Here is a 22,818-nt window from a genome sequence, read left to right on the forward strand (position 1 = left end):
CGGGGCTGCGGCGGCGGCCGGCGGCGCCCCCGGGGGCGGGCGGGAGCTGGAGATGCACACCATCAGCTCCAAGGTGTTCGGAGACATCCTGGACTTCGCCTACACGTCGCGCATCGTGGTGCGGCTGGAGAGCTTCCCGGAGCTCATGACGGCCGCCAAGTTCCTGCTGATGCGCTCGGTGATTGACATCTGCCAGGAGGTCATCAAGCAGTCCAACGTGCAGCTCCTCGTGCCCCCCGCACGCCCTGACATTATGCTGTTCCGTCCGGGGGCTGCCGACCTCGGCTTCCCTCTTGACATGACCAACGGTGCCGCTTTGGCGCCCAATGGCAATGGCATCGCCGGCATGCCCGAAGACGAGGCCACGCGGGCCGCACTCAGCGCCGCTCAGTCCTCCCTGCCCGTGCTGCAGGGCGTGGACCGCCTGCCCATGGTGGCAGGACCTCTGTCCCCACCGCTGCTGGCCTCGCCCTTCCAGAACGTTGCTGCTAGTGCCCCCACTTTAAGCACCAAGAGGGGCAGAGGGCGTCCCCGCAAAGCCAACCTCTTGGACTCCATGATGTTTGGTACCCCGGGGGGCCTGCGAGAGGCCGGGATCCTGCCTTGTGGCCTCTGTGGGAAAGTGTTTACGGATGCTAATCGTCTTCGGCAGCACGAGGCTCAACATGGGGTGACGAGCTTACAGCTGGGCTACATAGACATCCCACCCCCCAGACTGGGTGAAAATGGTGTCCCTGGTCAGGATGACCCCGATGCACCCCGGAAAAGAAGCAGGACGAGGAAACAGGTGGCCTGTGAGATCTGTGGCAAGATTTTTCGGGACGTGTACCACCTGAATCGGCACAAGCTGTCGCACTCTGGCGAGAAGCCGTACTCTTGTCCAGTGTGTGGCTTGCGGTTCAAGCGGAAAGACAGGATGTCCTATCATGTTCGATCTCACGATGGCTCTGTGGGAAAGCCCTACATCTGCCAGAGCTGTGGAAAAGGCTTTTCCAGGTAAGAGAGCGCTTGTAAGGACCACAGACACCAACGGAGACCTAGGAAGTTGCCTTTCCTATCCCTTGGGATACGTACTTAGAATAGTTTGACTGTTCCATTTTAAAATGTCTCAAGAAGTGGGACTTCCATCATTTCCTCTGGGATGCTATTCTGCAGTCTCCTGAAAGGGTTTAAAAGTAATTAAGACATAGAACTGGGAGTCAGTTGGCTTCTGGGGAACATTCCCAGCTTTATCCCAGACTTGGTGTGAGCGTGTCCTTGGGCAAATGAGTCTCTCCCTCAAATGACTCTTCTGTGAAATGGGTATTGAAATAATTACCTGCCTCACAGAAGTACCTGGAGACCACTGATTTGTAGGTAGTTTGAAGGTGCTGTTGAAGTGCAAAATAATACATCTCAAGATTATTATTTTTCTCGTATCCATTTTAAATTTTCTTTTTCTTAACTTCCCTTCATTTCTCTTAGTTCGTAATGTTTTTTATCACCCAAATGTGAAGGAAGAGGTGAGATTTCAAAGGCTGCAGCATCAAGTATCTTTTATTACATGATCTTTGTGTCCTTTGGGTTTACATCCTTCTGAAGGGGATCCTGTTTCTGCCCTGCAACATACGTAAGATCTGTGCATTTAATGTTGCTGATTTTCTGTTGTCGCTGTTTGTGGGAGCTAATTTAATGAGTAGTTTGGTACACGTAGTTGTGTTAGTGGTATCTTATAGTCTGAGTTAATGAATTTGAAACTCTTTTGGAAGTTTGCTGCTCGCTTTGAGATTAGAAGTAGTGGGGGGGAGGGGGATGCATACACTCTTATTACTTCTGTACCAGCAGTCAGTTTTCTACAGCAGTTGCCTTGCTCTAACAGGAGGGAAGGAATCAAGATATGAAAACAAATCAAAAGGCCACTAGGCTACATAAATTGTGGAATTGCGCCCCTGCAAATTGTGGAATTCTGCCCCCGCTAGCTCTCTTTTTGATAGAGGGACTTTTTGTTAGAGGGACTTTTTGTTATTGAAATAAATTATGAAAATGTAGCCCTCCCCCCTCCTTTTTTTTTTAATTGGCAACAATTAGGGATGCATCTCCATAAGGACTGCAGATTTAGTGATGGAGAGTCACAAAATGAAAATTTCATCCGTAGCTAGAAGTGAAAGTATTTTTCTTATTATAGCGCTACCTGACATCGTGTACCAATTTTTATTGTTTTTATTGACACTCAAAGATTTCTGCTGTTGCTGTATGAAACGTTTTTGTCATCAAGGGAGAGATACACGTTGAGCTCTCATCGTTCCCAGTAAGTTAATGTGAACAGGCAGGAATGCTGTTACAAAAGTAAACAACGAAAGTGTTTGCATATCTTTGTAAAATCGCAGTATGAATGAAAACTACAAACTTTAGGTTTCAGTCCTCAGTCTTAGGAGCAGCCACAGGAGGCTGGAAGCGTGGTGTCTAATTTTAGTCTCCTTTCCTTTATTCAGTAGCGCAGCACGTGAGGTGGCTGGGCTGGGGGTGGGCTGAAGGACCCCAACCAGTCTGTCCGGTTACACCACTCCAGCCCATCGCTGGAGCATCGGGTTTAGGAGCCTCACTGCAAAGTTCAGCCTATTTTCTGCCTGCAGTGCGTGAATTCCATCCCGCGCCCTCTCATTGGCGCAGCTGCGAAGCTGGGGGAGGAGAGGGTGGGGAACTTGTTTCCAAGCAGTTTTGGCCTCATACAATGAAAAGCTTTCTTCCCAGTAGGAGAAACTCCCACCAGGAAAATCTGCAGCTCTTCAGTCTTTTCTTCTTCAAAGTAGGCTTTGCTAGTTGTGAAAAATAGTCTTTTTTCAGTAATAATTTGCTCTTCCATTGCACCTTCTAGTTGGGACCTTCAGAGCACTTTATTTGTATCAATGCAGTCTCCCCACTAAGTTGTGAGTTAGGACAGTATTTTTTCATCTTTAAGGTGGAAAATGTGTTACAGCAACAGAGTTTAGGGTTAGTCTTTTTGCACAGAGATACTTAAAGTTGGCTTTTTATATCCGTGTTTGGGACATAAACCAAAAAGGTCTGATTTTCAAATATTCAGCAACTGTAAATCAAAGCACCCTGATTGTCAAGATCTGAATAGGATTTTGGAAGGGGACATGCAGGCTTGAAAAACTGTAACTTGTATTTCCCTTTTTCTCTGATCATTCAGTCATAATTTCTTCCTGAGAAAATGCTGCCTTTTTAGCAAGTTGGAGAGGGTACATAACAAGGTGGAATCCCAGTTGTTGGTGATCTGGTTCTTGAAAAGTTAAATATCACTATATTTGTAATAGATCCAGCACTGGGATTTTTTTTTCTTTGGTTAAAATTGTAAGTTTATTTTTAGTATTTGTTTTAAGTGTGCTTATGTGTATTTTCCTTTAAGGCCAGACCACTTGAATGGACACATCAAACAGGTGCATACCTCAGAGAGACCTCACAAGTGTCAGGTAGGAGCCAGAGGGGTTTAGACTGATGTGTGGGTGATCTTTGGCATTGGATTTATGTGTGCAGACAATTCTGAAGTACCAGTAAAGACACAGTGTGTGTGTGAGTTGGGCTAAATGTTTGTGAAGAACAGTGTTCCAGTGACAGCTGCTTTACATCCCTCCCGTCCCCTCCTTTTCTGTCCCATCCCATCCCAGCCCCTCCTGTCATCTACAGCTTTGGTCCTCCTGCTTCCCTCCCCTTCTTCCCCTTCCCTCCTGCTCTGTCCCAGTCTCACCCTGGATCTCTTACCCAGCCACCTGGGCTTGGAGTCAGTGGCACTGATGATTCCTTCCACTTCCCTCCCTTTTTTTTTAATTGCAGTTGTTGCCATCAGGAGGCTCCAATGCCGACTACATTTTTTTTAGAATAATTTCAAATAAAAATAATAAATTATAATTATCATAACTTGTCAAGATACCAATTTTTTTAACTCACATAGCCTTCAGAACATTGCACTGAGCAAAATTGGAAGCTTTTTTTTGTCCCAGGGTGAATATAAACAATGGCATCACAATATCTTTTGTCATACAAGGTCACAATGCTGTATATAGTTTTTTGCAGTTAATAAATTATTTGTTAGGGTTTGAAAGATCAAATGAAGGGATATATTTTGTAATTCATTTATAGAGAGATTTAAAAGGTGCATGGAAGTATCAGTTAAAACCAAAGCTGAGAATCAGCTCCACTATTATACACTGCCTTCCCATAGATGTTGGGCAAATTTCTATAACATTTCTTGGGCTAAGAGTCTCCATGCTTGGTTTCTGCAGAGAGATTTATTTAATACTTATTTAAAGAAGTTGGAGCAAGATTATTTTCTTTTTCTTTGAAGACAAGGATTTTTTCTCCTAAAATATTCACCCACATTTTACGAACTCAGTCAGTCCTACATGACTGCTGCCTCCCAGTCTGCATTTTTGCAGGTTTTGATACATCTCTCCTATGTTTCCTTCAAATTGTGAGAGTTTTGAAACATTTTGCAATTTTAATAATCTAGTGAACAGTTCTCCAAATAGCTGGAGCCATCTGAAGGTTTCTGTTGACATCCATATGATCTGTGGAAGCCCAGCACCTTTGAAAGTCAGGCCGCAGAGCCATCACATTGATTTAACTGTATGTCCTATATAAAGCTTTAGATTGGTTTAAGCTTCTTAAGATGATTTAGGATTTATAGATTTATACAAATTGGAAAATTCCACTCATAAAAAGACTTCCCAATCTGGGGACAGCGAAGGGTCTGGGTGGATGAAGACGACCACAAATTTTTCCATAACCATGTATTTGTCCACAAGTACAAAAATGAATGTTTAGTCCCAGCATGAACAGAAACTCCTCAGTCTTTTGTCAGTTGATACCAAGGTGACTGAATGGACACAGTTTATGAATAATACTGACAGATGTGAATTATCCTTTGCCAGCTGATGCCTGATAATTTTCTTATAGTTTCTGATTGATTTGAGTGTATTAAATATAAACTCTTGTGAATCAGAGGAGACACTAAGAGCTAGAAAGAAATGTGGAAGCTAAGATTGTACAGCCAAGCTCAAGCCCACCTCCTTGCACACGTGTATTTTGTGACAGCAGTTTCTAAGAACAGTCTCTCTCATCAGGTGTTTGAAGTGCCATAACACTGCATGCAATGTTCATCTCAGTTAAAAGGCAGAGGCTACAGGTTACAAGCATCAGGACAGGGTTGAGATTGTCCTCCAGGCTTGGTTTGTTCTTGATTTTTGACTGCTTAACCCTGCAAAGTTAATTTTTTATGAATCTTAAGGTATAGAAAATTTGTTAATGATCTCTTGTGTGTCTTTGCAAAAACTACTTGGTAATATGCTGTCAGATTTAGAAAGTCTTCTTAAATATGCACAGATCTGCTGTACATGGTACAAACAGAGGGGGTGCTGTCACACTGAACATTTGTTTCAAACATGAAAGCTGAGGTATAAATTGATAAAGTTCTTGTGATTATCTCATAGCCAGTTACGCTTCTGTTCTCGGATGTGTATCTAAACACAGGATCTGGCCACAAAGAAGGAAAATAGCTTAATATTTGCATGTTGTTTGCCCATTTTCCACTCCTTTTTTCCATGGATTTTATTTGGCAAATTAGCTCCCCATGAGAGCAGCCTGAACAGCATTGAGCATCCTTTTTGAGTCTGTTGAGTTCCCGCTGAACGTTCCTGTTATTGTCATGCTTTGTTTATGTTTACTGAAAAAGAGAATTACTCTGTCAGTAAACAGAAGAGCATTCCAGAATCCTCTACTGCAACGGCATTTTTGGAATTTGTGCTCTGATTTAAACAAAATCCACTGGCCCTTTACCTGAGCCCTCATGTATCTTTACAAACCAATAGATAGCTGTGTTTTGTTGATGTGGCATCATGGTACGCTTGGAGTACCAAAACAGAAGTGAGAAGGTATCAACCCAACTTCAGAATAAATAAAATAAAAGTATGAGGAGCAGGACAGTTATAAGCTGAGCACCACTGCAGCAGCTGTGGTTTTCAGTGCTCGGTTTGTAATCCTGCACTCAGCCCCCTAAAATCTGTGCTTCACAGATCTTTCACAAGCATCCGAAGTTCCAGCACCTCTAGCACCTGATGCCAAAGACCTGACTGCAGCTGTTTCATTACTGTTAAAATAGACTCAGATTAGGGAAGGTCTCCACAGAGGCAAGGCAGCTGAGAAATCAGATCCAAGGAGTTGTTTTGGTGTCCAGGCAAATGGCACTCTGGATCTTTTTTCCTGGATTGTTGCACTGGTGATTTTTTTGGGTTATTTTTATTTTTTTTTCCCAATCTGACAGTTTGAGTTGTGATACAGAAGAAGGGGTAAGTCAGTTTTGTGGCCCGAGGGGGATGGCTCAGAGTGCTGACTCCACGGGAAGGGTGAAGCTGTCGGCTTTGGCGTGTGAATGGGATGAACGTTAGGCTGCAGTTTGGGAGGAAATGGTGATCTGAAAATCTGTGGATGTGAAAGAACAAGGGGACAAAACAGAAGTTTGCTCCTTCTCAGAGACAAGAGACAGCTTGTTCTTCTGGCACATTAAATAAAAAAGAAAAATGCAGGTTAAATTAAAGCCCAGCTTAATTGGCATCCCAAGTCCAGTGCTTTTCCCATTGATTTCAATGCAGAATGAGTTTCTTCCTGTCCTAATTTCTCTTACTTCCTGCCTATTAGCAGGAAAATGGCAGCCACCATGGAATAAGCTCAGAGACATCCACATCCATAGAAAAGTTGAAACTTCAAGAGGTATTTCTTAAACAATGTTTTTAAACTTTATATATTCTTTTTTGGTCTATTTATATACCTGTGCAATGTTTGATAGGAAAGCACTGGAGAGTTTTCTTCTATGATTAACAATTAATGATAAATATTTAGCACTCATTTAGCACTTCACATCTTTTGTAAAATAAGACCTTTTTTTTCTATATACCTTTTATAAATATTAACTATTTGAATATTAACTTTGGGGTTTTCTTTAAACCTGGTCCTGTTTCCCATTGTTATGATTCAGCTAAACTGGTTCTTGCTTTCTCCACTGGACTTAATTATTTTTTTTAAGCTTCTTCACAGATATATTTTCTCTATAGCTTATTCAAAGGTGAGCTTTGCACAACTCAGCAGCAAGAGTGAGAAATCAATCACAGAAATTATTATATGGCCTTTCCCTAAGCTTTCAACTTGCTAAGTTCACTCTGGGTCAGATGTGGTTTCACTTCTGCCATCCCTGTATTTGTGTGATCTGTCTCTGATCTGTTTATGAGCTTATGCCCCCCCAGTGCTCGGGAGTGGACGTTACTGCAGCTCAGTAGCTTTAGATTTACTGATGATGGATCTCTTGGCTGTCATTGATTATCTAGTTATATATCTTTAGCTGATATCCAACACATTGATTGCTATCAGTGCTGCAATCCTGCCTTCAAAGAGTGTTTACCTCTAAGAACATTTCAGTAAGTGAAAGCTGCACCTGTTTTGCTCAGCGCTGTGTCCTGGGATTTCAAAGGAGGAGAAACCTTTCACGTTTAAGAATATGCCTCTTAATCCTACACTACTTGTAATTTATGAATCTTTGTCTAGTGAGCTTAGTTTAACTAAGAAACACAGAAATCCAGATAATTTTACTGTTGCCTTTTTAATTTCATTAAGTCCTGATCCTCTGAGGTGTTAAGTCTTGTGCTTGCTGCAGAGCAGCCTCCGCTCCCTGGGAGTTTGCCACACTGAAGCATCTCACAGGATCAGATGAGTGTAAAGCCTGTTGAAATCGATAGGTACTTTTCAGCTGCCTTCAATGTTTTTTGGATTAAGCTCTTGACTAACTGAATTTTATATAATTATATGTTACCCTCTTCTGTATTATCAATTTCACTTACTTGACATTACAATTTTGGAATTTTGCTAGGATTGTTGCTTTAACAAGTCTATCGAAACAGTAATTTAATTACATATGGATACTTGAAAAGATAGAATATATCCAGTTCCCAAGTCGCTTAATAGCCTCATATTATTTTTAGGGGGTTCTGGTTATACATCTTAAAACTGTGTTCTTTTATATAAAAGTGGTATAAACAAAACACTGTCCACTCTTGGCTGTCACTGCTGCCCCTTGCTCTGGTCACTGTGATGTGTGTTTGCTTTGGTTTCTGCTCTCACACTTGTGAAGTGGGTCAGACTGTGTCTCCCATACCCTGTACAGCCCATGGCTGGTGATTTATTTCCCCTCAGACCTTAGAGATAGAACAAGCCCTTGAGAACTGGCAGGCTGCTGCAACAGGCTGTGCACAGAGCCTGTGTGCCTGCCCATTCCTGGAATTATAAAAATGGGAGGGAACCTTCACTCATCATATGGATTTCATCTGGGAAGTGGGCAAGTAGAATGGATATTATACCAAATCAAGCTTGTTAAGTGGTAGTAAGTAGAATATGATACCTTGATCAGGGGTAAGTTATAAACAGATTACAATGTCCTGCAGTTATTTTGATACCTGCTCAGTTCTGAGGCTTCACTTGTACAGTTTGTCTGCACTGCTGCTGTGGATACCAGGATGACTCTTCTACTGTCTCTTGTCATATTCTCATCCCAGATAATTCTCTGATGCTTTGTTTGTATGTCTTCATAATCCAAAAGATTCTGTGTACTGAAGTCAGATTGATCACATCAAAGAGCAGAATGTAGGAAGATGACAGAGAGGACATTTTGAGTGGTCCAGAGTGATCCAAAGTGATGGCTCAGTGAAATGGCAGAAATTACTGTAAATGGAATGAAGTGGTTTGTGCTATTTCTGTTGTTAAATATTATTTAAAATTTTAGTATCTTCATCCTCAGAGAGGAGCTAAAGCCTTACAACTCTATCTTGATTTAAATTTTATTGTCTGTAGTGTGTTAGAGCTGTTTCCTTAATTCTTTCAAGTAGTAACATCGCATCTTGTGCAATGTGTTGGTGATCTGAATTTTTTTTGTTTGTGGGGGAAAATGGCTTGTGCATCATGTCATTTGTGTCTTTGCTCAGGATCTAAGGTATTTACTCTAAAGAATACTAAATATATTCAACAATATCCGTGCTTTTGGCAGAGCTGATGAGTCACATGGTTCTCGTTGTACCTGCAGACTTGTAATGCTTCCTTTGCCACTCGTGACCGGCTGCGCTCACACCTGGCCTGTCATGAAGACAAAGTCCCATGCCAGGTGTGTGGGAAGTACTTGAGAGCAGCATATATGGCAGATCACTTGAAGAAGCATAGTGAAGGACCAAGCAATTTCTGCACTATCTGTAACCGAGGTAATGAAGAAACTATTCTTTTCTTTCAGTGGGCTGGGATGGCACTGGAGGGGAGCTGTGAGGCTGAGTGACTCTGCCTGCAACAGGAGGAGGTTGTGCCATGTGTATGACCATCCCCTGAGACTGCTGCAGCTGTAGGGCTGGCTGAGAGTTCCTAAAGAAACTCAGTTTAAATCTGAAGCAAATTGTTTTGAGACAGTTTTAAGAATTTTAATTGCTAAATAGCCAGATCCCTATACAATAACCATGATAAGTTGCCTTGCTGCTGTTCACCATACATCTTTTTCTATATTGGTTAGACTTGAGTCCTTGCAATCAGTTTGGAAGAAGAATCTCTGAAATACACATCAAGCTGAAAAACATACACTGAGCAGAAACAGATTTGCATTATGTTATCAAGTCTTGCTCAACCTCCTGGTGCAGCAGAGTCAAGCTGCTTCTCCCTCCTAACCCAAGAAACTGCTTTGTATTAATGTACATTTCTAAAACAGATTTTGTAAAGAGCACTAGAAATGTGTTTTACCTTTATTTGTACAAATACAGCTTTTCATAGTATCATAGAATATCTGGAGTTGGAAGGGACCCATAAAGATCATTGGATCCAACTCCCTGCTCCTTGCAGGACTACCTAAAACTAAACCATATGACTCAGAGCTTTTGAAGCTTTTTCATCTGTCTGTGGTATTCTTCAGTTGAAGATAGTTGGAAATTTAGGTTTTGTGTAAGGCAAGCTGGAAAAATGATTTTGACTTATTGGTGTCTTTTTTTTTTTGAATTATTAATACACAACTTCAAAATACACTGTTGGCTCCCACAGCTAGTAAGGGTTGGAAGAGGTTGCTGCTGTGTTTTGGAATCTTGTTTTTTCCGATGAGTCATTTTTTTTCTGATGTGTGTTCCCTTTTCTAATTTAAGAGATGTGAAATCTTCTGAGAGAGAGAATAAAGCTGTTCTGTGTTTGATGTGAGGACTGTACAGGGAGCTTTTGGAGTTGATGAGTAATGAGAGATATTAAACTGAAAGGGAAGTATTTGCACTTGTTGAACAGTGTGTTAGGTGCTGGAAGTGATATTAACAGTGTGAGTGGAAAAGGCATCTGGGATGAGAATCTTGAGGTTCTGAAGCTTCAGTAGATGGTGTGAAATGAAGTTTGCCCTCCTTTTCAGCTTCTGAAAAACTGCTTAATTTTATCCCGATTCTTTTTGTGGTAACAATGGGAGATCCTATCCCAGATCCAGGTGCTGTCCTGCTCTCCTTCAGCTGAGCGGGGTGCCAAAGAGAAACTCCCTGAGCTGGGAGGAATTGTCTTGTTTCCAAGATTTGTAAGGTTGAGTTTCAGCGTAACTACCACTGGATGTCACTGCAGCTCTTTGGAAATGGAGCCAGTGTGACAAAGACAGACCCGGCATTCAAACAATGAAATGACATGGGGGTTTATTCACAGTTTACAAGTCTAAATGTACAGTGGAAATTTAAAAATACTCTTCTCTGCAGAAGGACAGGGGACTTGTTGTACAGTCACCTTTAAGCAACTCCTTTCTTACAGTTTATGTACTTCACAGGAGTTGTCAGAGTTGTGTACTGTGAATTTCAGTTTACAGCAGGACTTAATGTAATTAATGTGGTAAATTACTGTTAAATATCTACCCAATGTTAAAATTCATAGGAAGGGGAAGTCACAGACTGGATTTGTCAAGTAACTGTGTTATGAACTCACTGTTTTATGCTGTATGATCAGTGCCAGCAGAATTTTTCATCCCAGGTGTTCTAGAATCAAATCATAATGTTCATAGTTTTAATTAGATATCTTTTAAAACTATAGAACCTGACAAGATGGAGTCTAGTGGAAGGTTTCTGGGTCAGAACCACCTGTTTGTAGGTATTGGGTCAGTCAGAGGCTGCACTAACCCGACTGTTGTGCCGTGCCTGCGGTGCTTGTGCGGTGCTGTTTGGTTTATTCTTCCCCTGCCTAATGTGCTGGTGTATCTTTTAATTGTAACTTAGCTGGTTCTGGATATAGTAAATGTCAACTTCTGGATATAATAATTGTCAAGCAAGAATGCTTTCCAAGCCCAAGCTACTTGTAGAGAGAATTTTGGATGTTGGCCCACAAAAAAAAAAAAAGTGGACGAAAAGATGACTCTTACCCAGCTGAACATTCCCAGTGTTAATGACAGAGCTTAGAATCCCTCAGTTGGACTGAAAGCTTTTCTGTGGAACTTAATTAAGCATCTCCTGTTCTTTTAAAGGTGTAATGGATTTAGGAGATGGGGCTGGAACTCAGCACCTGACAGAAAGCAGCAGCCAATGGTTTGCCATGTCATGTGTGTGCCCATTTGTTGATCATATCTATTTCTTTTACAACATGGCAGTTTAATATCCAGAAATTAGCAGCTGTGATTTGATGGTTTTTCCAGGTTATTTTCGTACTCAGGGTCTTTATGCTTAGAATAATCATGGAAGCAATTAAATCTTTTAAATCAGGGAAACATTGCAATGGTTTTGGGGGTTTTTTTTGGTTGTTTTTTTTTCCCTGGGATTTTGGTTGCTTTGTTTGGTTTTGGGGGTTCTTTTTGTTTTGGTTTGGGTTTTTTTAAGAATTTGTCTAAAATATGCTTCTAAAAAACTAATCCTCAAGCCTCACTGTTTAAGACAAATTCTCTTTAATCAGGTTAAGTAAAAAAGACCTGCTTCTGTTGTCTTGTTGCATAAACTTCTATTACCATCTTTAGGAACTTTATTTGCTTGTGTGGACAAATTCAAGAGACTGATGACTTTGGCAAGTCTTGAGCTGGTACTTAGTAATAACAGGTGCAACTCAGAAGTTTGGGTTTCTGTTTCAGACACAGACACACTTTGTTCACAGAAATCAAATGAGTGAGGAGAAGGGTAAATATTCCAATCACAAGTGGGATGGAATTTATTTTTACTATAAGATGAATTCTTGCACTTTTCACGGGGGACACAAAGTCCATTAAAGCAAGAGATTCTCTGCATGTTCCAACTAAATCCAAATTAGAATTTTTGAACAGGGAGTATCCTGCAATTATTTCTCTAATTTATCTCCATATAGATGTTATGTGGGAGATCAAGGGATAGGTCCCATTTATATAAAGCAGATAATTTCCTCTCTATGCCTGTTTTTCTTCTGGTATGAAGAAATAATCTCCTTCTCAAAGCAGAGAGATGTGTAGGGTAAAACAATAATTACATTCCTTCTCAGAAAAATACTGCCACTTTATCCTCTACACTAGTCTGACTTTGTTCTGAAAGAGACTTTTAAAAGTAAGGGATTTTTGTCCGTGAACCCCCATCTTTCTAGGACAGGCATTCCTAATTAGTCTGGTGGAGGAAAAAAAGACCAGTGCTAAGTGCTTCAGGAAAAAATTAGGATAAAAACAAACTCCCCCAAATCTCCCTTTAAACAGTTTCCCATGAAGCAGCTGGCATTCTTATGGCTTTGATGGAAGTTGATGACTCACATGTTCATCTGCCAAGTGCATAAAGGGGAGCTAACACACTTTGCAGCAGTTTCCATTATATAAAACAATGTACTCTACAAATAGAATTGCAGAGTTCTGAAATAATATTGTGTAGCAGAGATTACAGCTTCAGATTCTCCTGTGTCAGTCCTGGTATAGAAAGCCACTGAATACCTGTATGTAGCCCTTTTTTAATGGTTGACAGGGAGATTTTAGTGCATTGCTACATAAAAGAGTTGATCTCAGCGTGCCTGTGGTCATTGGACATGTAGGAAATAAGGGAAGCACCTCGTAGGTGGAAGTGTCACTCTTATGTCTGTACCCTTTTCCCTGCCAGTCAAACACTGGTTCTTTCCATATCTACAGAAAATTCTTGGTATTTATAAAAAATACATTCCCTTGTTGCCCAGTGAGGTTTCAGTGCAGCGTTTGGTGTCTGAGGGCAGGTCTTGCATTATTCCCTTACCCTGATTCCCTGGATGACTTGGCCTGGCTCATTCTGCTCCATTGTGTTTCCAGAGTCGTATGTTCTTGGTGTCTTGAATTGTGATGTATCTACTTTTCTGTGCTTTTATCTTCAACTCAGGGGTTCACTGTTCATTGCCAGCAGCCTGCCCTTTTCCCCTTCAGCAGGTTGCTGTGGAGTTCTGTCTCACTTTACAGGTCCTGGATACTCTTTGATCCTGGCTTGTAAGGAAGAGTCTGGGTAGAGGGATATTCTGTTGGCTAGGCATGGGGAAATCTAGTGTAAAGCCACATTCATGATTAAATTCAGCACCTGAAACTAACAGCTGCTGTCAGAAAATCCACCCCAGAGACGTGTGCAGGATGGGGTTTCCATCCTTCCTAAGATATTATTATATATCATCAAATGTAAATACAGTTATATCACTATAAAATGGCTTTACAGTAGAATGACTATTCATATTTTAAGTGATTGGTATGAAAGTTCTCTTGCAGGGGCTTGTGCTGTAAATGCTGGATTGGTTTAAAAAAATCTAGGGCTTGGGTTTTCCCTCTCCAGAAAGGGAACCTGGAACTCTGGGCCTGTGACAGTGAACCTTGTCTTGTGTTCTGTTGTTAAAGGAAAACGTTTCTAACATGAAAGTGCCATAATATTCCGTTCAAAATCTAACAGAAAATTAAGCTGGTTTTTGGGAGGTTTACTTGTGTAGGAAATCTTTAAAATTCTCCTTGTGACTCATATATGGTCCAAATGTACTAGTAATAATTGCAAATCTTATGAAGATTAAATTTAAAAGCATTCCAAAGTATATGTGAGCTAATTTATTGCATTAAAGGAAAAGGACATATGAGACTTCAAAAACTGTTTTAAAAAGCACATGCACAGATGTAAAAAACCTGTTTTGTTCAGAAATCAATTGTTTGAAATATATGTTTTTAATTTCAGTGGTTTGGGCTTACACATCAGAGCTGATAGAAATAGTGAAATTTATTTTTAATATTTTTTTTTTACTGTAGACAAAATACTCGGGATGAGCTGAATGCAGGAAATGTGTTCCAAAAACTACTATAGAACAAAACTGTATACCTCAAAAATTCAGTAGTTTTAGCTTTCTGCCTTCTAGAAGTCACTATAAATGCCAGAAACCTGAGGGGAAAGCACACTAAATACCAACGAGGGGTGTTGCTAAATGGCATTCCTTTGAATCTTAACAGCATAAAATCAACTAATTAGAACTATTTTCCAAAGTGTTATCAGATGATAAAGGCATTTTTAATTAAAATAAATAAAACAGCACAAAAATGGTGAAGAGGCATGGGTGCCTTTTTCTGTGATGTCTCTTCTGCCTTTTTTCCAGAAAGTTCCTTATCATCTGCTCAGTTTGGTTCCACTGAATTTGTTTTGAAGGAGGCCGTGCTTTCGTCATGACTAACAAAGAGCAAACACGGTCTGATGAAAAGTTTGCAGTTCATTACTGCCTGATGACAGGATCCTACCTGAGCATGTCCTAGGGAATTAGCTGGTGTAAGGGCAGCTTTGGAACAGGGAGCAGGAGTAAAAGATTAAAGATCAGGGAAGGCAGATGTGTGTCTTTGCTGGTGGCAGGATCTCATCTCCTTTTATCTTGTTTAGGTTTCTCCTCTGCCTCCTACTTAAAGGTCCATGTTAAAACCCACCACGGTGTTCCCCTTCCCCAGGTCTCCAGGCACCAGGAGTCCATCCCGAATGGGGGAGCAGCGTTCCACTGCGTCAGGACCTATGGCATCAAAGGCAAGAGACTCTGCTCTGCACTTGCTGCTCTGGGCAGAGCTGTGTGTGGTGGGGCGTTGGGCTGGGAGGGAGGAAGGACAGGGAAATACTGGAGACAAGCTTAGGGAGATGCAGAGGAATTCCACAGCATCATGTAGGATGTGATACCTGCCCTTGGATAGCTGATCTAACAAGGCTGGGGGAAGGAGATGGACACAGAAGAGCATAGGAATTTTTGGCAGCTTCTTTGATTTTGGAGATTGAAAAAGCCACGTTGGTTCATCTCGAGCCTCTCCCGTGGAGCAGGGTCTGAATTTTGCCTGAGGGTGCAGATCATGGGCCAGTTCCTTAGTCCCACTCCACTGGAATCTCGTGTCAGTCAAACCAGGTTTCTGGTGAAGGAAGGGGGAGCTGCACAATGCAGTTCATAAAGATTCATCCTCAAGATGATGAGGGGCCATCCAACTTTCTATAGCTAAACTTACACTTCTAAAAGCTGTTATTGGAAGGGAGAGGGTGGTAATAGTACTGGTACTTGTTTGTTTTTAACTGCATTTAACTTCGGGGGGGAAAAAAAGGAAAAAAATATTATTTTAAGCATAACTGAAGAGTATTTAACTTCTGAATAAGTAAAGCTGTGTGTTTATCTGTTTAGAATAGCTTTTTGCCTTTTTGGTTTGAGCTGTCAGTATTTCTGGTGAAGCTGTAACATCAGAAGATGTTTTGCTTTAAACCCATGGTTGTTACCTTTTTTTCTTGCCCAGGAGAGCACAGCAGGCTGGGCCAAACAAAGTCTGTGCCTTTAGAAAGCTACACGTGTGCAATTTTTTCTGTTGAAGTATTATAGAGTTACTACAGTAGCCCTTTGGGTTTGGGTGGTGTGCTGACTTAACAAGAGATTTACTCCAGCTCAGTGGTGTACTGATTTCATGCATATCCTGTTTGGTTTGTAATGCTGAGTCCAGAGCAAATCTGTCTTTTGGGTTGTGCCAAGTGGTTCTTTGGTCTTTTAGAGTTAATAGTAGGTACAGCTGATTTGTATTCAGAGACTTGCTCAGTGAGTATGTCTGGGTTTCTCACGCTCATTCACATGCACCGAGCAAAAAGTGTGGACAAACTTCCCTGGCATAGTGCCAGAGGAAAATAGGGAACACTCCAAACATACCAATGGCTTTGCTGGGATAGGTATCCAAATAACTTTAAAACAGTGTCCCTAACATCTCTCCTGTTTCACACTTACAGCATTTAAAGGTGGAGCAATTTCAGATTGTGAAGTTCACTTTCAACAGTGTTGCACTTGTGAAAAAGAGTTCCTTGAGACTAAGTGTAATTGCACTCAAACTGCAGGAGCTCGGTGCTGTTGCTGAGTATTTCCAGGTTTCTTCCCATCTTGCTGCAGCCTGTGGTACTTTGTGAAGTTTCTCTAGGCTTTGCCCCAAAGTATCAACAATATTTCAGAAGTGTGTGAGTGAATTGCACAGTTAAAAAGTCATCATTAGGCCCATCCTTTCGTAGTGTCAGAGGTGTAAACATTGTGAGACATCTCTGAGATTCAAGAAATGTTGTATAAACAAGAGACCCATTATGGTTGCATCCAGTATCATGACAAAGCCCTAATGAAACCCCAGGTGTTGCCCTGGGAGCAGCCTGGTGGTCTGGAAAGAGGACCTGTGCTCAGGGGCTGGAGAATGTGAGGGACTGGATTTTAAGTGTGTAACATTCTGTCATGACAGGCATGAATGTGATCAGGTGGTAACCAAAACAATCAAAATATGCTGAATACCTTGTTTGGGCATAAGATTCTGAAAACTTCTCTCTTTTCTTTTTCCCGTAGAAGGCCAGAAATGTTCCCATTCGGACCCGATTGAGAGTTCTGATTCATACGGAGACCTCTCTGACACCAGTGACCTCAAGACTCCCGAGAAACAGAGCACCAACGGGTCCTTCTCGTGTGAGCTGGCAGTGAGCAAAAACAAAGTGGAGACGGAAGGGGAGAAGAAATACCCGTGCCCTGAGTGTGGCAGCTTTTTCAGATCCAAGTCTTATCTGAACAAACACATACAGAAAGTTCACGTCAGGGCCCTGGGTGGCCCCTTGGGGGACCTGGGTCCTGCTCTGGGATCCCCCTTCTCACCCCAACAGAACATGTCTCTCCTGGAGTCCTTTGGGTTTCAGATCGTCCAGTCAGCATTTGCATCATCCCTGGTGGATCCAGAGGTCGACCAGCAACCGATGGGGCCAGAGGGGAAATGAGATCAGTGTGATCTTAGCAAAGCAAAGCAGCAGTCTGGCTATAGTGATAAGATGCTGTGAATGAAAGGGGAAATAATGGAATTGGGTTCTATAGCTGAGAATTTTTTATTCATTTTAGCTTCCCTCTTTGTCTCATGCCCTACCCCCACCTTTAAACTTCCACCGGGGAGAGGGAGAAAATGCTTCTTAGCTGATAAATTACAGAAGATGGTGGCCTTGAATAGGAGACATGACCCAAAACACTAAATGGAGCTTTAGAGGCTGCTGCTGGTGTTTCTCCGTGTTCTTCTGGAATAATGAGAAGTTGCCAGCACTGGTGTGAGAACGAGACAGTCCTAGTGACCGAGGCACCTGGGGAGCTACAGCTACAGGGAGCTATGGTTTTGTTCTCTCTCTATTCCCCACCCTCCCTAAACTACCCCAGAAAAACAGTAAGTTTTAAAACCAGACCCACTATTGAATAACATTAAGTAAAATGCCCCGTGGTTCCTAGCAGGTTACAATGCAGTTGTCCTTTTAAAACCAGAAAAAGTTTAAAGGAGGTGAGAGAATTCGAACCCCTTCTGCCTTTGTGAGGCTGTGAGTGCTGCAGCAGGACTGAACTGCTGACAAAAATCACCTTTCAGAACAGGTTGTTTTCATTACTTTTGACCATTAAACTTGCTATCAGGTTTTTAATTCTTTATTATTGTTATTTTAGGACCTGTTGTAGTGAATTGCTACTGAAAAGCCAGTCTAAGGCGATACGCAGAGCACTCGTAAAGCAGCAGTCACATTAGGGTTAGTATTAATTTTTTTTTTTTAGATGTACCATAATTAATAACTTGGCTAGTTGGTTGTTTTAAGTCTATGAAAGGAATAGTTTTTATGAAAAGAAAAAAAAAGAAAAAAAAAAAGGAAGGAAAAATACCATTGCAGTCTGGTTGACTGGTGCTCATTTTTCATGTGGGGACCTAGGGTATGAACACGATCAGCTATCGGGTTGACACTATGTACCACTGACTTGTTTAGTGTGAATAAACCCAGGGGTTCACAGAGTGATTTTGGTTTAATTGGATTGGACTCTATTAAAGAAGTTAGTATGTTACTTTGCATCCCCTCGTTTTGTCTGGTTTTTGAGCAATTCAGCCACCTGTCCAAAAGGTGTGCAAGTGAGAGCCAGTAAGTAAGATGTTAATCCCACTCTACACTGTGCTGTATTCTGAGCTGGGCTTTTTGGCCACAGTCGTGCTCTCCTGATCTGCCTCTAGTCAGGTTTGCAAAAGCCAGTCTTACTCCTTTCTTTTCCAAAGAAGAAGGGTTTCTAGTATAAGAGGTGGGAATTGCAAACAGCATATCTCTGAAAAAGAATTGATTACAAAATGCAAAGAAGCTGGGCTTTAGGCCTTTGCAGGTTCCACTTAATCTGAAAATACCACTTGTGCAGAAATAATGTCCTTTCTTGACCCTCCCTTTCCTCCCATGTTACTTGTCAAGGTTTTATGTACCAAACCCAGGTATAAATGTTGTTTAACACAGGGTTAGGAGTTAGGAATACTCTGAGTTTTAATTATGGTTCTGCTGTTGATGCTCAAGGTCACATAGAAGAGTTCCCTGAATTTATTCCTAAATTTCCTATCTGTGAAGAGTTTTTTCTACATCACAGTTGTAGAGAGGGTTAATGAGCAAAGGTTTAAGCAGTGCTTTGGTAAACTGCTTTGTGTTCTGAATGTCTCTAGAAAGGCCATTCTGAAGAGCCCCAGCCCCACACCAAACTTGCATCCCATGAAACAGTGCCTGTCTCCATCATTAATACAGTGCTGGAGCAGGACAGATCCCTCAGACCAGGATCCACGTCTGCTGCGGGAGATGTGTCTGTGTTAAATGTGATGGAGCCACAAACTGCTGTTGCACCACAGCTTGCCTTGCCCAGGTGCTCCTGATCCAAACCCTGCAGCTAATGCAGAACTGAAATAAGACACATTCCCATTTTGGTTTTATGTTTGGATTATAGAGCCTTTTGTAAGTATATGGATTTTGGAATGACCTTCTAAATTCTACAGAGTTAGAAGTCCCAGATTCTCTTGTTAGAAGCTACTTTTTTGTACTTGCTCTCGAGTATTATAAACCCAGGATGAATAATCAATGGCTTTCTCTTTATAGCACCAGCACTTTCTAAATTGAGAGCATGTTGCAGTGGACTTGATGTTTTGCTATTAATCTGTGTTGGGAGACTGAAGGACATGTTCTTCTCCAGTCATCTTCTCCCAGAATCCCTGGAATAGGTATGAGTCTCATGTAAAAGGAAAAAAGCAAACAAGCAAGCAAACAAACCCACCTTCAGACTAAAGCTTCATGGAATTGCTGTTGCTGTACTGGTAAGATTAGCTGACAGGTAGAAACAACATTTCAGAAAAGTGACAAAACATTTTAGAATACCTTACAAATCTAGACAATGCTGAGACAACTTTGTAAGCTGCCAAGGAAGTCAGGCTGGAGCAGGCTTTCCAGTCAGCATAACAATTCATGGGGATTAGCAGATGCAACTGCAGTCACTGTTTCACTGACAGCTCATATTTAAGCCACAAAGTGAAGTTTCTGTTGAACTGAGGCTGGGTGCTGAAAGAGAGGAGTTTGTGTCCCTGATGTTCCCATGTGCACTTAAAGAGGGTGCACTAGTCAAAAAATTCAATTCCAAAAGCCAAATCCAGAGTACAGGATATTTTCATCCTACATTTAGCTCCACTGACTTTAGTGTTAGTAGTGGGTTGAATTTTGGCCATGTCTATCAATTTAATTTTGAATGCTACAGAATTTGACCTGGTGAAACCAATGAAAAGCCTTGAACTAAAACCAAAGCCTTCTAAAACACTAACTGTGCATTCTGCTTGTCAAAGAAAATGCTTACTAAGGTGTCATGAATACATTGAATGAAAACTACTTACTTCTCAGTCTAGGGGACAGGAAAACAATTAGGCAGGAAGTTTACAATCCTGAAATGACAGTTCTAGATCATCCTGGTGCAAATGGGAGAGATTTGTACCAGCACAAGAGGCTGTGCAGGCTTAGTGCCAGCAGGAGGTTGGGCAGATCTTCAGCAGTGGTGTGTTTTCAGTGTTTTTTGCTTCTTTGGGGGCATACTGTTCCATTCTGGACAGTAATGTAACCTACATGCAAATCTTCTCTATTCTGTACTTTGGGAAATGTGTGTTTCTCATAGAACATGAGACAGATCCAAACAGAAAACCCAGCTCACAAGTTCAGAGTTCAGAGGGAAGTACATTAGATGCCCTGAGCTGCAGCCTCACTTGTTGCTATTACATTTTATTTTTAATTGGCATATCAGTGTATAGGTGATAGTTCTGATTTGGGGCCACTCTCCTTTCCTTGTCATCCCCTTTGGTGGGACTGCAATCCAGTGTTTGAGTCGGTGCATGTTTCTGCCAGGAAGGGAACTTCAGTTCATACAAATTTGGATCATCAGAGTTGTAGTCTTTGTGTTATAGGAGTCCCATAACCTTTCATCTGAGGCTCAGAGTCTTGTGTATTAGGTATGATGAAAATATCTTCAGTCATTCATGATCTAAATGTTAAAGACAGACAAGAAAGGAATAGATGCTTATAGGTGAGTGAGTGAAAGCAAGATGAAGGACTAAAAACCAGTTGCATGCTTAAGTGTTGTGTTAAATGTAGGGGCATAGATTTATCAGGCTTCTTTTGTTGCCTGATTTGATCTTTATGTACGTTAATCCACAACAAATGCAAGGTAAAGCAATTTAATAGGAATTTGTTCCACGCTGAATTAAATGAGGTGACATGACCTTGCATTTGTCATGTCTTAAATGTGTGCAAACAGACTCACTGGTGGGGCTCACCTGGTGCATGGTAATGTGGTGCATGTGAGCTCTCAATCCTGAGGGATTTTTGTGGGGGATTGATAGCAGAACCAGAAATTGAACACAGATTTTTCCTTCTCTCAATCCAGTGCCTTATAGTAGGGCAAAGTATTATATGTTGGGGGGATGATTTGTTTGTTTTTTAAAGCCAAGATGGTGTGGAGTTGGTCTTCCTACCAATCTTTTGAATAATTGTAAATGCCCAGTCACAATTTTAGACCTGTTTGAGTGCCAGTGACTTAGGGAATATTTGTTATTTCCCATGTATTCCCTGAAATTATTGTTCCTCCCTCAACTGCTGTCAGCAGTAAGGAATGACTTGAATAGAAGAGCTGTGTAACTGAATGTCTATCTAACTCAACTAATTGAATTGCTAGTATGAAAGCTAACCTAGATTTTGTAGGCTCTGTTGTAACTTTAGTGTCTTGTTTTTTCACTAAATCTTTGTTCCTAGAAATCAGTATCTGAACTTATGTCTTGAGTCGGGAGTGGGGTACCACTTTCAGCTTTAATTTTTTTTAAGGTGCTTGCTTGAGGAAGTAGATGCCAAAGTAAACTTCAAAGGAACTCCAGACTTCAGTGTTGGAAGAATGAACAGAGAGCAAGAGCTCTCTTTGGGTTTCATGAGAGATAAATGGACAAAGTAAAAAACAGCCACCAAAATTCTAAGTCATGAAACAGGACAGAAAACAAGAAAAGGCTTTTCTTTACCACCCACAGAAACAATCAGATATTTTCAATTGTTCAGCGTGGCAGAAACTCTGAGAGCAAGTGCCAAACAATCCCATGGAATGTGCTGGCTTTTTCAGCATTATCATACCTTAACAGCATTATCAATATCCAAATGTAAATCAAGCCAGCTTTGTACTGTTCACCTTTTGCCTGGGCACAATACCTGAGGTTTAATGAACAGAACATAAGCTCACAGTGAATCTCTGAGCTTATGCTCTCAGTTCCACTCTGAGAGACAAAACAAATGAGCAAAGAGGGAAAAAAAAACAATAGGAAAACTTAAAACAGATTCTGGAAGATTCCAGTGTCTCCTGAGAGAGTCACGGTTTTTTATCCTGAACATCCTTTTCAAAACAAGATCCTTCAGCTGTTGTGAGTGAGCCTTTGGGAACAGATTTGGCTTCCAGCCCAATGTGCTGCAGCTCCCTGTCCCTGTAAGAAGGAGGCGTGTTTGGAGCACTGGGCCTGGACCCGGAGGGAGGGAGGCAGGGACAGAGGCAGGGATGCTCCTGGGATGAGCCACAGGTACTGCCACAGTCAGCAGCACCACACTGGAATGCTGTCCTCCTGCCTGCTCCCCTGACACCCTCACCCTCCTCACATCCCTGTGCCAGGTATCCCTACCCAGATGTGCCCAGCTCTGCAAATAACTGTGAGCTCTAAAACAAACCAGGGAACTGTTTGGCTAAAAAGAAAAAAAAAACCCAACCACTTAAAAATAGTGATGTGACATAACTGCAGAGTGATGCAGAGCAGGAGCAGGAGCCCTGGCTGTGAGGGGTTGTGGTGATGGCTGGAATGGTTTTGGAATGTTAGTGGAAAACCACAGTTGTGAGCTCTGTGTAGTGGGCAGTGACTGCCTGTTTGTAAAGAATTAACACCCTGTGTCATCTCCAGCCTCTTCCTGTGTTTGGTTCCTGTCTGTAAAATGAGATGATGATAACCCTGGGGTAAGGACGTGCCAGTATTTGATTGACATGCCAAATTGT

The 22,818-nt window shown here is 41.6% G+C and overlaps 1 protein-coding gene across 1 annotated transcript in view; it reads left to right on the forward strand.

The window, feature by feature from the left end:
- Window positions 1–22,087, forward strand: part of PATZ1 (POZ/BTB and AT hook containing zinc finger 1) — a 34,946-nt gene extending 12,859 nt beyond the window's left edge. The window contains exons 3-8 of the mRNA XM_027696718.1: window positions 6–996; window positions 3,389–3,452; window positions 6,673–6,744; window positions 9,101–9,272; window positions 14,853–14,990; window positions 16,804–22,087. Coding sequence (XP_027552519.1) covers window positions 6–996; window positions 3,389–3,452; window positions 6,673–6,744; window positions 9,101–9,272; window positions 14,853–14,990; window positions 16,804–17,222 — 1,856 coding nt within the window. The 3' untranslated portion in view covers window positions 17,223–22,087. The remainder of the gene's footprint in view (window positions 1–5; window positions 997–3,388; window positions 3,453–6,672; window positions 6,745–9,100; window positions 9,273–14,852; window positions 14,991–16,803) is intronic.
- Window positions 22,088–22,818: the final 731 nt, after the last annotated feature.

The sequence above is a fragment of the Neopelma chrysocephalum genome, unplaced genomic scaffold (assembly GCF_003984885.1).
Source record: "Neopelma chrysocephalum unplaced genomic scaffold, ASM398488v2 Primary Assembly neopelma1_116, whole genome shotgun sequence".
Lineage (NCBI taxonomy): Eukaryota > Metazoa > Chordata > Aves > Passeriformes > Pipridae > Neopelma > Neopelma chrysocephalum.